The sequence below is a fragment of the Saccoglossus kowalevskii genome, chromosome 2 (assembly GCF_978046115.1).
Source record: "Saccoglossus kowalevskii chromosome 2, keSacKowa6.1, whole genome shotgun sequence".
NCBI classification, from domain to species: domain Eukaryota; kingdom Metazoa; phylum Hemichordata; class Enteropneusta; family Harrimaniidae; genus Saccoglossus; species Saccoglossus kowalevskii.
The window spans coordinates 15,625,749-15,642,911 of NC_140642.1; the positions used below are offsets into that span (position 1 = coordinate 15,625,749).

The 17,163-nt window shown below is 38.5% G+C and overlaps 2 protein-coding genes across 2 annotated transcripts; both read right to left on the bottom strand.

The window, feature by feature from the left end:
• Window positions 1–260: 260 nt before the first annotated feature.
• LOC144357807 (uncharacterized) lies at window positions 261–1,052 on the bottom strand. Its single transcript, XM_078011825.2, has one exon. It carries the CDS (start codon window positions 1,050–1,052, stop codon window positions 261–263), a length of 792 nt encoding a protein of 263 aa, XP_077867951.2.
• A 6,793-nt stretch (window positions 1,053–7,845) lies between these two features.
• LOC144357815 (zinc finger protein 862-like) lies at window positions 7,846–10,682 on the bottom strand. Its single transcript, XM_085504889.1, has 5 exons — window positions 9,923–10,682; window positions 9,443–9,620; window positions 8,446–9,342; window positions 8,186–8,324; window positions 7,846–8,088 (listed from the first exon to the last, which is right to left on the bottom strand). The coding sequence occupies exons 1-5, from the start codon at window positions 10,680–10,682 to the stop codon at window positions 7,846–7,848; spliced, it is 2,217 nt and encodes a 738-aa protein (XP_085361015.1).
• Window positions 10,683–17,163: the final 6,481 nt, after the last annotated feature.

Consider the following 17,163-nt stretch of genomic DNA (forward strand, 5'->3'; position numbering starts at 1 on the left):
TTGAACTTCCCAGTCTTTAATCATCTGTTCAGTTTCTAACATATGCTGATCTTTGTATCGTGGTGCCATTCGATTTCTAGGCTTCTTTTTCAAGTGAACCCATTTGCTTAAACGCCAAAGATGGTCAAGCTTTTCCTCCATGTCACTGTTTTCTGGCCACTCATAATCCTCTGGCTTTGTATCGCCGTTCACCATATCGAGTAGTGACGCATACATATTAGGATTTAAATCCTGTTGTATTGCTTCCAATTCTGGCATCTCTACTTCATGAATAGCATGCGATTTTTGAAAGCCGTTTCCTGGGATGAGACTTGGTACCATAATGCTTTATTCGCCGTTATGTAGATAGGAGTCCTTTCGAGCAGACATGGCGCTTTACCTTTTCTATTTATCATTGTATTCATCCCCTCAAATACAGACTTCGCCATCTCCGCGTTATATTCAGATAGAATAAATTCGTTTGCCATGGCAATGCGCGCTGACAAACAGTTCTCAAACATAAAGTTTGACGCGCTCTCGTTTGACGTCACTATATTCCCCCAGAAACGGGCTACGTCATGGAGCGGGCGCATGACCCACGACTTCCCGCCATTAGACGCACCCATCAGATACATCAGGTTTTTTTTGGGCTGTTTTTTGTCGAACCAGATGATAGTGTCGTACAAGAAATCCCACATGTTTAAACCCTGGTGGTCGCACCATTTAGTATACCAATAAATACTTTCTTCAACACTCAAATAATTGTTACGATCGTTATATTTGTCACATGCAATATCTCTTAATTTAGATGACAACTCACCGAACTCGAGTCTTAAGATTTCGGACCTCACTGTATCCACTGCCGTTCGATAGAGATATTCCGACACTGATCTGCTTATGAATCTGTGCCACTTATCTTTTGTTTCTGTTGTTGCCATCTTATCTTCTGTCACCAGTCTCCCTAAGTTGGGAAGATCAGTTGGATTATATTTAGTAATTAAATCTTTAACGAAGTACAGCATTTCTTCATTTGTTGATCTTTTGATAGCTCTCTCCTTTCTTTTTTCTTCCATGGCGGCGATATCTTCTACCGATGTGTTGTATAGAAGTAGTTTCTCTAGAGGAGACTTATTTTTCGTATAAAGCCACTTTTTTCTTTGGATGGTCCCTGGATGTAAGCAGCGAATGATGTCGGAACCTTACAAATTTGGGAGATTATGTGAAAATTATCCCGGAAATGAAAATTTAAACATTATAACCTACCTATGTGTGTGCGTGTAAAAGTAATGAAACTGTTGTATTAGTTTTGAACATTTAATGTATATCTAACTGATCAAGTACAGTAAAAACGAACGGTTTGGTAAAAAAGTTGTAAGTAATTAACAAGTAAATAAACATTGTAATATTGTTTTTAAATATCGTACTTATTAAACCGATTAAATACACGTGCGTTATAGGATTATTATAAATTCTGAAAAACAATTCTTCAATTATCGACTTCATCTTGCAAAGTTTCAGTCTTTCTTTGGGATATATATTTCGTACAAGCCTCGTCTTCTGAAATCTGGACCACTTTATCTGTAATTAGATGTGAAGATTTTCCATCATTACTGTTATTGTTTCTGTAAAGGTAAATGATATAGTTATTAACACTTGGATAATTTTCGTTTTCGTGTTAAAATCATGTTTTTACCTGGTGTTCTAACAATTTCCCATTGATGGTCACTGTCCTCATCTATTACTTCTCCATCTATGTATAAATCATTTGGTTCAGGTTTCGGTGGGAAATCAGCAAATATGTCTGGATTTGGTTTTAGAATAAGGTTGCCATCTGTGCTGTCGAAGTTTTGACAGCCCCATAGCTTTTTCTCTTCCCAGATCTGATTGTCGTAGACTATTGGAAGCATGGTATCCAGTATGTGCAAAGATTTACATCCCTGGATTCTCAGGTATAGTAGTGTGTGCGATGTTGTATCGTTTACAACATGATGGCATAGTGGTTTATGATGGAATAATTTCGCATTTCTTGCTTCTACTGGAATCACTGGAAGTAGCGTGTTCATCATTGTGTACACCGGTTTCCTATATATTATAGTACCATAGCCCCACAAGCGATCAGTGTAGTCGACATATCCAGTGTCGATCTCTTCGACTATCTTCACTCTTGTGTCTTTGGTATAGGGAGTAAGGTATTTAGCCGGCCACATCGTACATGTACGCCATTCGGTGATATTGTCTTGTACCAGTTTCAGCTTTTCAATTCGTTCAATTTCCGCCAGTCTTTCCATGAGGTTACCGTAATATATGGCGCTCTTACGGTCTCTAGAGATTGTCAACTCGATAATATCCCACATGGGCTTTGGTTTCCATATAGATGTTGGTATCGATTCGGTCTTATGCATGTTGACCATTGCATTAAAGTGTTGTTGTTCTAGTGTGAAATTTTGGCAGTTTAGGTTGAATATATCTTCACAGCTCTTCCATTCATCTTGTCTTTTATTTAATTCCGTAAAGTCTACGTAAGGCTTGTCTTCCTCTTCGAACAATTGAAAGTACCTCTCTCCTGAATATTCATGTCTTGTACGAAAATTTCTAGGCTGTATTGGTTTCACTTTTGGCTCTTCGAAAAGTTGTTTAATTTCGTCTTGTTGTTCGATTTCCCAGTCTTTTATCATTTGCTCTGTTTCTATCATGTGTTGATCTTTGTATAACGCACGTGGTGCCATCCGATTACTGGGCTTCTTTTTAATGTGCACCCATTTGCTGCTACGCCATAAATGATCGAGCTTTTCTTCCATGTCCGTATTAGGTGGCCACTCGTAATCTTCAGGCTTCGTGTCTCCATTTACCATGTCGAGCATCCACGCGTACATATTGGGGTTTAGATCTTGTTCTATAGATTCCAATTCGGGCATTTCTACAATATCCTCCTTCATGAATAGCATCCTGTTTTTAAACGCTTTCTCTTGTGATGATACTTGATACCACAAGCATTTGTTGGCCGTTATATAGATGGGAGTGCGTCCTAGCAGACATGGCGCTTTACCCTTACGATTTATCATGGTGTTCATTCCCTCGAATACCGACTTCGCCATCTCCGTGTTGTGTTCTGAGAGAATGAACTCATTCGCCATGGCGATGCGAGCGCTTAAACAGTTCTCAAACATGAAATTTGACGCGCTCTCATTTGACGTCACAATGTTGCCCCAGAAACGGGCTACGTCATGGAGCGGACGCATCACCCAAGACTTCCCGCCGTTAGAAGCTCCCATCAGATAAATAAGATTTTTCTTGGGCTGTTTTTTATCAAACCAGGTGATTATATCATAGAGGAAGTCCCACATATTCAAACTCTGGTGGTCGCACAATTTAGTAAACCAGACTATACTATCTTCAACACCCAAATAATTATTACGGTCGTTGTATTTTTGGCATGCAATATCTCGTAACTTAGATGACAACTCACCGAACTCGAGTCTTAAGATTTCGGACCTCACTGTATCCACTGCCGTTCGATAGAGATATTCCGACACTGATCTGCTTATGAATCTGTGCCACTTGTCCTTAACTTCTGTACTTGCGTCCTTGTCTTCTGTCACCAGTCTCCCTAAGTTGGGAAGATCAGTTGGATTATATTTTGTTATTAATTCTTTCACGAAGTACAGCATTTCTTTTGATAGCTCTCTCCTTTCTTTTTTCTTCCATGGCGGCGATATCTTCTACCGATGTATTGTGGAGCAGTAATTTCTCTAGAGGAGACTTATTTTTCGTATAAAGCCACTTTTTTCTTTGGATGGTCCCTGGATGTACGCAGCAAAAGATGTCGGCACTTTACAGATTTGGGAGATGATATGGAAGTTTGGCTCGTTGTCCTCCCAGGACATCTTCGCTTGGCGGAAGGCTGCTAGTTGCCGAACATCTGTGTCATTTCCTGCCGTCGCCATAACATGTAAATGGGGCCCTTTGTACTGACTGCACGGGTCTTGTACACCATCATGATATGCGCCGTAGGAATCTACTCCTTTTACTTCAAGGTATTGGAACAGCATGTCCGTTGCACAAATTAGTTCACTATTAAGGTTAACCATTCCAATATCCATTTTTTCCGGTATGACACGAAATTTAGTTATGAAGATGATATACTTAGTCTTCTGATCGTCGTTTTTAGCGGTCAACCAATTCTTTTTCTCTTGTGGAACTGCTCCACTGGTAGAAGCGTTTCCCATGTAGCCCTTGGCTTTCATGAATCTGTTATACAACATTTTCGTAAGGTAGAGTTGCGATAATACAGAGAGAGAATGACTTACGTCTTTACTGCTCGGAGTCTTGCGGGTAACTGACAAACAACTTCAAATCATTCCATCTCACGCGCGTCGAACGTCGCGCGGGTATAAAAATAGAGCGCACGTCATTGGGTAGTTCCATTGATCACGCGTGCGCGCTGCATGTTCTTTATTTCTTGCTGCGTCACAAACCTTGGCACTGTGCCAAGAAAAAAATCCCCTATAGAGGACCTCATTCCATGGTCACTGGTTACGGTTGTTGTTAACAACCACCGTGGTAAATAATATTCCCACCTTGGTTTTCCTCCTATACTGACGTCACACATCCGGCTCTTTATAGTGTGATGTCTCTTTTATATAAAAACCCACGGTTGTTGTTGAAATCAAGTGAGGTCACAACTGCTCGTGCAGGAAATCGGCGCCCGATTTCTTAGTGACCTCACTTGAACAATCGTTTGCCAGGTGACAACAACCGTGGACCAGTGACCATGGAATAAGGTCCTCTATAAGGCTTTTTTTTTTTTTTTTTTTACCACACTGACAAATCTTCATCAAATTCTGACAGCACCCATCCGGCTCTTTAGTGTGTTGTCTCATTTTATAGAAACTCACGGTTGTTGTTGGGGGTCCCTTGGGAGGAAGGGGGGCCGTAGTAGGCCCCCTTCAAGGGGTCCCCTTTATAAAAAAACATCATGGTTAACAACCACCACACTGGTTGACTGTTAACAACAACCATGGCTATGATCTTTCATGCCTTAAAATAAAAATCGCTAAAGATTTTTTTTTAACCCGTTCCCCTTTGACATTGCACCTCCGTTATGTGCGATGTCTCTTTTTATAAAAAACGACAGTTGTTGTTATTCAAAGTGGGGTCATGACTGCTCGTGCAGGAAATCGGGCGTCACTTTGAATAACAACAACAACCGTTGTTTTTTATAAAAAGATAGATAGTGTCACAAAATCACTCTCCACAATTGTGTTTATTAAATACATGTGTAGTATGATTGCATTTAAATGCATATATATGTACACTCACAAAAATACCCATAAATAAGAGAACCCTTATTTGTCCTTGACATAATGATGCATTTTCCCGATAACTTCATGGTGAAATCTTAATAAACGAGATTTGAAGTTCACAACTGATGGTTTTGCAATATCTGCGGTTGTCAACTTGTTCATTGGGGCTGCAGGATTTTTAAGAAAATACTGTATTCATCGACATTTATTTGTATTTTACTTTTACCATGAAGTCCATGGTGTTTATTCCTGGGGACATATTGCAGACATTAACATTAGCATCCAGTGAAGGCCTGCTTTAAAAAATGGAAAATACTCCCCTTCCCGCTGAATTTGGAACACACACGGGGTAGTAATGGCATATAGATTACCCTTCCGGGATGTTACTATAATGCTGGAGTGCATATACATTGCGATATTCTCATCAATATATATTCAAAATTGGTGAGTGGCAGCTCAATGACAGTGCACACTGGTCACTGGTTGACTGTTAACAACCACCACGGCTAAAATCTTTTATGCCTTAAAATAAAAATCGTTGGATTGCCCTGACAACAACCATGTACCAGTGACCATGGAATGAGGTCCTCTATAAGGCTTTTTTTTTATCTTCCCACAAATGCAATGCATTGTGGGATTTTTTTTATTTAGATTTAACGTGCGCAATGAGCTAAGTCTAAATTTAAATATTTTATTTAACTTCAATAAATAAAAGAATACATAACTAATGGTTTCCAACAACTCTAGTATACTTAGGGGTTTTATAATTCTTAGTAGTAGCACTAGTATAATCAAGTCTACCAATATCAAATTCTTGTATTGGTGTTCTTGTTATACCTGTTCCTATATGAGATCTATTCTCAAGTGTAGGATTTCTGTAAAATATATTATTGAATCTTGATGGTGTTGTTCCTGCTGATGTTGCTGTAAACATATCAAATCCAATGACCTTAGGAATGCAATGCTGAGGACCAGTGTTTGGAATATATTCGATGACTGTTCTAATTTGCATGTCCATTGTCCAACTGATATTTAGCAAATTTCCTTCTGAATTTGCGTATTTTTTAGGTGTCATCCATATATTCCATGGTCACTGGTACATGGTTGTTGTCAGGGCAATCCAACGATGGTAAGCCCTGACAACAACCATGTACCAGTGACCATGGAATGAGGACCTCTATAAGGCTTTTTTTTTATCTTCCCACAAATGCAATGCATTGTGGGATTTTTTTTATTTAGATTTAACGTGCGCAATGAGCCAAGTCTAAATTTAAATATTTTATTGAACTTCAATAAATAAAAGAATACATAACTAATGGTTTCCAACAACTCTAGTATACTTAGGTGTTTTATAATTCTTAGTAGTAGCACTAGTATAATCAAGTCTACCAATATCAAATTCTTGTATTGGTGTTCTTGTTATACCTGTTCCTATATGAGATCTATTCTCAAGTGTAGGATTTCTGTAAAATATATTATTGAATCTTGATGGTGTTGTTCCTTCTAATGTTGCTGTAAACATATCAAATCCAATGACCTTAGGAATGCAATGCTGAGGACCAGTGTTTGGAATATATTCAATGACTGTTCTAATTTGCATGTCCATTGTCCAACTGATATTTAGCAAATTTCCTTCTGAATTTGCGTATTTTTTAGGTGTCATCCATATATCTGGTGGAGAATCGCATCTGAATTTATATTGTCTGGTACCGTCAGGATTGGTCATTCCGCTGGACACTAGATTTCCTCCGTCCCCTTGATCTCTGGCCAGGTCATGTCCAGGCCAGTCGATCAATGGACAGTATGTGTGCCATGGTAGTGATAAATCTAGAACAGGTTCTACTATTGTTCCGTGTACTATGGATTGGTCACTATCGTTGATCTTTGAACTTGTTTGTACATAGTCAGCTCCTTGTTCTTCACCTTTGGCATAGGGTTGAGCTTGTTTTTCTCTCCATCTATGTGGCATGTCATTTACTGCGTACCATGGACTAGGTTTATCGTGTTTGAATTCGAGTACATCTCCTGCTGTTACTGGTATAACATTACCTGTTGCAAATGGGTTCCATTCTTCGTGAATGATGTCCAGTAGCTGTTGGTTATGGTCAAGTGTTCTCTTTTCTGAACCTCTGGTTTCTTCACTAGGTATTCTTAAATCTCTCTGGATACAAGTGTTGTTAGTTTCGTGTGCATTTACACCGTTTTCGAACCAATTCTGCATTAAGTGCCGCTATTAATGTGAATCTGTCAGAGTATTCGTCTGATAAATTGAGTTGTAATGGTTTCATTGTTAAACGGTCTCTGTAATCTTGATAGGTATATATTCAGCCCTCAAAGCTTGAAATTGTTTTCAGTGGCCCTTGGCTACCAAGTGAAATGTCTTAGTGGCCAATCTAAATTTTTAATCGCCAAGCCAAATGTTTAGTCGCCAGAACTAGCTATTTTTTTAAATATAGGAAAAAACATAATACCAAAACAAGTTTCATTTTAGATTTTTTATTTGGGTACATATATAAATATTACATATCAAGCATGTCGAACAATACTGATGGGTAGCTAGTCCTCAGGCCAAGCAGTGTATTGGATTCTCCTTGGTCTTTTGCATCCAGCATCTTGCAACACTTTCTGTATCAAAGTCATCTAGACTTGGACCATCTGATGAAATGCGTATTAAATGTTCCACTGTTTGGGTAGCTAAAGAACTTCTGCAGTCGCTCTTAATTCTGTTCTGTGCACTGAACACACGCTCACATTGAGCAGATGTCACAGGAATTACTAGCATCAGTTGTATTAGGTGGAGCAGGTCCTAGAAAAAATGTAAAAGTTTAACATTTACATACAAAGAAATATTGGAGTTGAAGCAAGCTCAGTGTCTCTGGATTGGAGTAAATTTAAAACTTTACCTTGAAATCCTCTTGATACGGACTCTTTGTAAGCATGACTTCCCATAAACCACTGTATGATTTGGTAAGAAATTCCTGGTTCACTAGAGTTTTCAACAGGCTCCATTGATGCAAGACCATATCCAAATTACAGTTGTTCCTGTGAAAGAATCAATGGCAGAGTTAATATAATATACTTTAAGCATGTAATGGAATACAACTTTAGATTGTTAAAATTAAAAACGTCCACTGATAAAACAGAATGGTAATGTACCACTCACCTTGTCAAAACTGGACCAAACCATTCTAGCAGGTAATTAAGTTCATCATCACCATAATTAACAAGGTCATTATCCACATCTGGCCAGGTGTCATGATGAAATATTCTGAAACATGCAACAGCCTTGGCAGCTCCACGAACATCATCAACATCACCAAGCATGTGACTGAATCTCCTCTTCATTCCATTGATCACCATGTCTACTGCTGTCTTCATTGCAATAACAAGAACACATGGAAGTGAAGACAGATCTGTGGGATCAACTTCAATGTTTGCAAAATTCTTGAGTACCACACCTTGATATCTTATATCCTCAGCATCATTAAGTTGTTGTAGTTGTATCAGTGTCAGCAAGTCTTGCAGTTTTCCACCTTGTAGTACACCTACAGTAAGATTCTCTATTCTACAAATAGTGTTCCTAAGTGATGACACAGCTAATGGTAGAATGGTTTTGTTCGATTGTAGTAGTTGGCTCAGTGATCTGATAATAAAGAGCACATCCAACAGAAAATGACAGAACACAACAAAATTAAAGTCCTTCATCCACTTGGAAACATTCAGTGACCTTCCTTTGATATCTGTATTAGTGCTGGTGGAGGCAAGGTGTTCTGCATGTGCTAACACAACATGATACTGTCCTGAAGGCTCTCGCGATCGTCCATTATCATAACTTCCTCTCAGCAGTAGCCTCAATGCTTTTTCAGTGTGGGGTGACCATCTTGTGCCCTTGACTCTTGTGGGGTTGCATACATTGATGTCAAGTTCATGGGCCAATGCTTTCAGTTCTCTTCTGCTTTTGCTACTGTAATGATATGTCTTATAAATTAAATGGAGAACATCAATCACTTGTTGAGCCTGTTTACATTTCTTCAACATTTCCATTACAGCTAACTCAAGTCTGTTAGTAAATGAAGAGCAAATGAATTAGTTAATCATTATTTTACTGAATGCACAGATTTGTTAAGTTTCAAATTAACATACATTAAACCATGCCATACCTGTGAGGCATGCACCAAATAGTAATCAACCATTCACAAGATTGGCCCAACTTTGCCCTGACCCCTCCAGTTTCTCCCATATTTACAGATGCACCGTCTGCACAGAAACCAATAAGTTTATTTCTGTAGTCTTCAAATCCAACTGATGCAAACACCTTGTCAATTGCAGCTACAATGCCTGACATTAAAGAACAAACAATGTTGATTAACAAGACAATCGGAAAATAGAAAGTGATTAACAGGTGTACACTACAAAAATATGTAACTTTGCTTACAATATATTTATTTATACATAGCAATACCTGTATTTTGATTAATCATCTTGTATAATAATAGTTATATAGCACAATTGAACTCTGAAATTAAAGAAAGAAAGTAACATTATATACAAAGTTTAACTATTATTAAATATCTAAAAAAAAATATTATCAGCATGCAATATTTTGGACTAAAAACTAAAAGTATTCAATAAATACATACCATCAGCATGGGCATGTTCTAATTCAACCAGTCCTATCAACTTGTTCACAGGTTTACCATCATCTAAATATCTCACAATAATTGATTCATTTTCTTTTATGGACGAGTCTGTTGCTCCATCACACATAATACTGATATACCTGCTTTCCTTTGCTTTATCGCCGATGTCCCGTTTCATTACTTCTGCGACTGTTGCTACAATTTCCGCACATTTTACATCATTTGCATACATAGTTCCCACGTCCAGTCCATTTTTCTTTTGTAGATTCAACAGTGTACGAAACTTTGTAAATGGCATTTCCGACTTCGCAATGCAGTACGCAGTGTTAATTTTTATCCTCAGGTCAGCGTTAGCTTGATCGGTGTTGGTAGTTGCTTGCCGCTCAAAACTTTGTTGTACTGTTGTGTTTTTATTTAAAAAACAATCTCTACAGATGATATGTTTTTTGCTTCGACCATGGATAGTCAATGTTTCTTTCTTAAACTTTGATGATCCAGTAACCAGGTCCGTATTTCCGGCCTTGTCAGGAAAGGCACTACAGTAGATGCAGGTCATTACTTGTTTGACTTGATCGTACTTGGCCCACGAAAACAGCTTCAACCAAGTGGTCTGAAATTTCCGAACACTCCCAGTCGTACTCGTAGTCGGTAAATTCTTCGTGGAAGGGACTTCCGGAATGAGCTCAGCCTCAGTGCGATCAGCGGTTCGAGGACGCTTTTCACTTGGGGAAAAATAAGAATGAATGCTGCTTCGTTTCATTGTTCCTTCGAGGTTCCGTGATCAAAATACAAAATGTACAGTCGACTGAAGAACTACGACAGCCTGCAGGTTCAGGAAGCGAGGTCGAATCACGCATGTGTAGAATGGTGAATTGTGGGTATAATAGGTCAAGGGTCAGTCACGGTTACCGACCTCCCTAACAGCGCAATGCAATCGCGTTCGCGTGGTTAAAACTTAGTCGCCAAATATTTTTCGCACAGTCGCATTCCGGCGACCACGAAAATATTTTTAATCGCCAGTCAAATAAATTAGTCGCCATGGCGACCAAAATGGTCGCAACTTTGAGGGCTGATATTCTGTTTCGCCATTCAGTTAGGTCATCAAATACTGGATAGTGTTTTTTCAATTCATTGATCAAGTTGTTTTTGTTGTTTTTGATCTTATGCCATTGGAATTGAGGTGTAAGATGACCAGCATCTTTGTATACAAACAATACTGGTTTTGGAATATGTAGTATAGTTTTTCTGTTTGTCATGTCTGTTTCTGCCAATGGTACTATATTAGTGAATTTTACGGTATGTGATTTGATTCTCCAGCTCTTGGCATACATTGCTAGGAAATGTGCTTTCCTTGAATCGTGTGTTAATATAGCATGGTCATGCATATGACCATGCTGGTGTGTATTGAATCAAGTTTTGTCGTTTGTATTTGTGATCGTGTATTGCAGTTTCTCCTGTTCCTATATCTACTCCAGCATGGAATACAACTTTTATTGGTTGTGCTTGTTGTCTGTCTATGTATATTGGCATTGTGTTTGCAAATGTTAACTCTGTTGGTTTGTCTCCTGGCCCATTGTTAGCAAACATCGGCATTTCATACCAGCCAATTCCTTCAGTGCCAACTGCAGATGGGTTTTCATTCTGAGCCGCATCTTCTTGCATCGGTTCTTCATCCGGCCCTCTTTGTCTTTTACTTGGCGGCATTTCTTCTTCGTCTTCTTGTCCTTGTTCTTCTTCTTGACCTTGGTCTTCTTCTTGACCTGTTTCTTCACCACTTTTGGCATTCTGTTGTTTTGGAGTGTTGTATTTGTATTTTTCTTTATTATGTTTCATGTCATCCATTACATCGAATTCGTTATTTCTGTTTATATTTTGACCCCTTGGATATTTGTTATCGTCAATTTTGTATTTTTCAAAGTCTTGTATATCGCCAAATCTAAATTTTTTATATTCTTTTGTATTCTCAATTGTCCAGTTTGGACCGTAGTCTCTTTTTCTACTTAATTCTTGTGCTATTCTATATCTAGCATTTTTTTGGTATACTCCTGTCCCAAAGTATCTTTCATTGTGTTCGTCTTGTTTTATAATTTCCATTACTCTTCCCGCCATTCGTAAATGATATTGTTTTGTTGTTTCATCATATTCAGGATTATCATATGGTGTTGCCTCTTTGTTTTTTGCAATACTATATTTTTTGGCCATTTGTTGTTTATCAAAGTATGGGTCACGCATTACTTTATCAGTATCAACGAGTTGTTTCATTTGTATAGAGAACCCCATGATATAGGCTTTCCAATTAGGTATTTTTTGGATTCTTTCGACAAATATTTGATCTGCAACAGCAGTGGGAATTTTAGGATTGGCATACTGGATATCATGTTCTTTACATATTTCATCAATTTCATCTTTGGCTTTTTTGTATTGTTTTAGGTCGGTCCCCGGGCCACAATATTCATATCCCGGGAATGAAAATTTAAACATTATAACCTACCTATGTGTGTGCGTGTAAAAGTAATGAAACAGTTGTATGAGTTTAGAACATTTAATTAACACTAAGTTGGTCTATAACAGTAAAAATGAATGGTTTCGTGAAAAAATTGTACGTAATAAGTAAATATATAAACATCGTAAAATTATTTTTAAATACAGTGCTTAGTAATCCGAGTAAATAAACATGGGTACAAGGATTGTTATAAATTCGAAAAAGGACGTCTTCAAGCGTCAATCTCATCTTCAAGTGTCTCACTTTTTCTTTTGGACAGATAAGTTTCACAGGCTTTGTCTTCTGATACCTGGACCACTTTGTCTGTAATTAGATATGAAGATTTTCCATCATTACGGTTATTGTATCTGTAAAGGTAAGTGATATCGTTATTAACACTTTGATAATTTTCGTTTTCGTGTTAAGATCATGTTTTTACCTGGTGTTCGTACAATCTCCCACTGATGGTCGTTGTCTTCATCTAGTACCTCACCATCCCTGTATTGGTCATTTGGTTCAGGTTTCGGTGGGAAATCTGCAAACTCATCAGAGTTTGGCTTTAGGATGAGATTACCATCACTGGTGTCAAAGGTCTGGCAGCCCCATTGTTTTTTTTCTTCGTATATTTGGTTATCATATACGATTGGAATCATCGTATCAAGAATGTGTAAGGATTTGCATCCTTGTATTCTGAGATAGAGCAAGGTATGAGACGTCGTGTCATTTATCACATGGTGACAAAGTGGCTTATGATGGTAGAGTTTTCCATTTCTGGCTTCCACTGGTATGACAGGTAACATGGTATTCATGATTGTGTATTTAGGCTTTCTGTAGATGATTGTTCCATAGCCCCATAGCCGGTCGGTGTAATCAACATATCCTGTTTCTATTTCCTCAACGATTTTAACACGGGTGTCTTTAGTGAATGGAGTTAGGTACTTGGCCGGCCACATGGTACAAGTACGCCAGTAACTGATGTTATCTTGTTGTATTTTCAACTTCTCAATTCTTTCGATTTCGCCAAGTCTCTCCATTAAATTTCCATAATAAATGGCACTTTTTCTGTCTCTTGCTATGGTAAGTTCTATGATGTCCCACATAGGTTTGGGTTTCCAGATGGATGTAGGAATTGACTCTGTCTCATGCATGTGAAGCATCGCATTGTAATGTTGGTCTTCTATCGAGAAATTTTGAGTATTCAGGTTGAACACGTCTTCGCTACTTTTCCACTCATCTTGCTGTTTATTGAGTTCCGTAAAATCTACGAATGGTTTTTCTTCTTCTTGAAATAATTCAAAGTATCGTTTACCAGTTATTTCTTGTCTTGTTGGTAAATTTCTCTTAGCCATTGGTTTAACTACTGGATCTTCAAACAATTTTTTTATCTCTTCTTCTTCTTCGCATTCCCAATCTTTTATCATCTTTTCGGTTTCTATCATATATTCGTCTTTGTATCTTTGTGACAGTTGATTTCTCGGTTTCTTTTTTATGGACACCCATTTACTTAATCTCCATAGATGGTCTAGTTTTTCTTCCATGTCGCTGTATTCAGGCCATTGATAGTCCTCAGGTTTGGTATCCCCATTGACCATATCAAGAAGTGACGCAAACATTGTTGGATTGAGATCTTGTTGTATTGATTCTAACTCAGGCATCTCGGCTATGTCGTCTTTCATCAACAACATTCTGTGTTTGAAAGCAGTTTCTTGCGAGGATACCTGATACCAGAGTGCTTTGTTGGCAGTTATATAGATTGGTGTTCTCTCGAGTAGGCAAGGCGCTTTGCCTTTTCTGTTCACCATTGTGTTCATCCCCTCGAAAACTGATTTGGCCATTTCCGCGTTGTGCTCGGACAGGATAAATTCATTTGCCATTGCTATACGCGCTGACAAACAATTTTCGAACATGAAGTTCGAGGCGCTTTCATTCGACGTAATGATGTTGCCCCAGGAACGGGCTACGTCATGCAATGGCCGCATGACCCATGACTTCCCGCCATTCGAGGCACCCAAGGTAGATCAAGTTTTTTTTCGGTTGCTTCTTGTCGAACCATATTATCGTATCGTATAGGAAGTCCCACATGTTCACACCATTTCGTGTACCAATGCATACTTTCTTCTATACTTAAGTAATTATTGCGATCGTTATATTTAGAACAATTTAAATCTCGTAAAGTAGATGCACACTCACCGAATTCTTGTCTTAGGATTTCGGATCTCACAGTGTCGACAGCTGTACGGTAAAGATATTCTGACACACTTCTGCTTATGAATCGGTGCCACTTGTCTTTGGTCTCGGTTGTGGCTGTCTTATCTTCGGTTACCAAACGTCCTAGATTAGGGAGATCGGTAGGATTGTATTTATGAATCAAGTCTTTCACAAAGTAGAGCATTTCTTCGTTGGTAGATCGTTTTATAGCCCTTTCTTTTCGTTTCTCCTCCATAGCCGCGATGTCCTCTACGGAGGTGTTATGTAGCAGCAGTCGTTCTAGAGGAGATTTATTTTTGGTATATAACCATTTCTTTTCCTTTGACGGTCCTTGAATGTAGGCAGCAAAAGAGGTAGGAACCTTGCAAATTTGACTAATAATATGAAAGTTAGGTTCATTGTCCTCCCAGGACAGTTTGGCTTGGCGGAATGGTGCGAGTTGTCTCACGTCTGTGTCATTGCCTGCTGTAGCTATCACATGAATATGAGGTCCCTTGTATTGGCTGCAAGGATCGGTCACACCATCATGATAGGCGCCGTACGAATCAACGCCCTTCACTTCCAAATATTGGAACAACATATCGGTAGCACGAATGAGTTCGGAATTGAGATTCACCATACCGATGTCCATTTGTTCAGGAACGACTCGGAATTTAGTAATAAAAATAATATACTTAGTCTTGGTGTCGTCGTTTTTCACGGATAACCAATTCTTTTTCTCTTGTGGTATTACTCCACTGGTAGACGCTTTCGCGATGTAGCCCTTGGCTTTAACAAACTTGTTGTACGACATTTCGATAGAGATGAGTTGCTAGATTGAGGAGAGTGTTGCACTTACGTGTGTACTGCTCGGAGTCTTGCGGGTAACTGACAAACAACTTCAAATCATTCCATCTCACGTGCGTCGAACGTCGCGCGGGTGTAAAAATAAAGCGTGCGTCATTGGGTAGTTCCATTGATCACGCGTACGCTTCGTGCGCTTTGCGTGTCCTTTATTTCTTGCTGCGTCATAAACGTTGGCACAGTGCCAAGAAAAAAATCCCTTATAGAGGACCTCATTCCATGGTCACGGTTGTTGTTAACAACCACCGTTGCTAATAATATTCCCACCTTGTTTTTCCTCCTATACTGGCGTCACACATCCGGCTCTTTAGTGTGATGTCTCTTTTTTATAAAAACCCACGGTTGTTGTTGAAATCAAGTGAGGTCACTAAGAAATCGGGCGCCAGCGCCCGATTTCCTGCACGAGCTGTTACTGGTATAACATTACCTGTTGCAAATGGGTTCCATTCTTCGTGAATGATGTCCAGTAGCTGTTGGTTATGGTCAAGTGTTCTCTCTTCTGAACCTCTGGTTTCTTCACTAGGTATTCTTAAATCTCTCTGGATACAAGTGTTGTTAGTTTCGTGTGCATTTACACCGTTTTCGACATATCCTGGTTTTCCTACCAATTCTGCATTAAGTGCCGCTATTAATGTGAATCTGTCAGAGTATTCGTCTGATAGATTGAGTTGTAATGGTTTCATTGTTAAACGGTCTCTGTAATCTTGATAGGTATATATTCTGTTTCGCCATTCAGTTAGGTCATCAAATACTGGATAGTGTTTTTTCAATTCATTGATCAAGTTGTTTTTGATCTTATGCCATTGAAATTGAGGTGTAAGGTGACCTTTATCTTTGTATACAAATAGTACAGGTTTTGGTATATGTAGTATAGTTTTTCTGTTTGTCCATGGTCACTGGTTACGGTTGTTGTTAACAACCACCGTGGTAAATAATATTCCCACCTTGGTTTTCCTCCTATACTGACGTCACACATCCGGCTCTTTATAGTGTGATGTCTCTTTTATATAAAAACCCACGGTTGTTGTTGAAATCAAGTGAGGTCACAACTGCTCGTGCAGGAAATCGGCGCCCGATTTCTTAGTGACCTCACTTGAACAATCGTTTGCCAGGTGACAACAACCGTGGACCAGTGACCATGGAATGAGGTCCTCTATAAGGCTTTTTTTTTTTTTTTTTTTTTACACCACAAATGCAATGCATTGTGGGATTTTTTATTTGAATTTAAAGTGCGCAATGAGCAATGTTAGTTTAAGATGCTTGTTGGGCTCTCCAAAAACTGTCAAGTTCATTAAATGCTGGGCTACCAATGCCCCATAGGCAAACTAATTGGTTTATATATAAATATATTCTTCAAATTTGGATTATACTTATTTTCAAAATTACACTACAGAAAATTTATGTAATTGATCCTTATTGCCCACTTGAAGGTGAACAGCTACTTAAATACATACAATTTATACATCTATTAAGATATGTAATCAAAAATCAACACATTTGACTGTACAAATCTTGTCGCAAAATAAATTATTCCTGAAGTAGAATGACAAAGAAGTGTGGGTTGTTAATTTGTGCATATTGCTTGATGAACCATTGTTAGTAGGTACAAGCTTAGAGATGCTAAACAGCATGAGAGTTACCTTGGCATATGAACACACAGAATTACACAGAAATCCTAGTTATAAAGCAAATTACAAGTGAAACCAAT

What these genes read in the sequence shown, in the direction of transcription:
- LOC144357807 (XM_078011825.2), bottom strand. Translation starts at nt 1,052, where the DNA reads ATGGAAGAAAAAAGAAAGGAGAGAGCTATCAAAAGATCAACAAATGAA.
- LOC144357815 (XM_085504889.1), bottom strand. Translation starts at nt 10,682, where the DNA reads ATGAAACGAAGCAGCATTCATTCTTATTTTTCCCCAAGTGAAAAGCGT. An exon ending in TTTGGTCCAGTTTTGACAAG is followed by an intron (nt 8,325 to 8,445) that starts GTGAGTGGTACA and finishes ATTCTTTCACAG; the next exon opens with GAACAACTGTAATTTGGATA. An exon ending in CGTATCAAGAGGATTTCAAG is followed by an intron (nt 8,089 to 8,185) that starts GTAAAGTTTTAA and finishes CATTTTTTCTAG; the next exon opens with GACCTGCTCCACCTAATACA.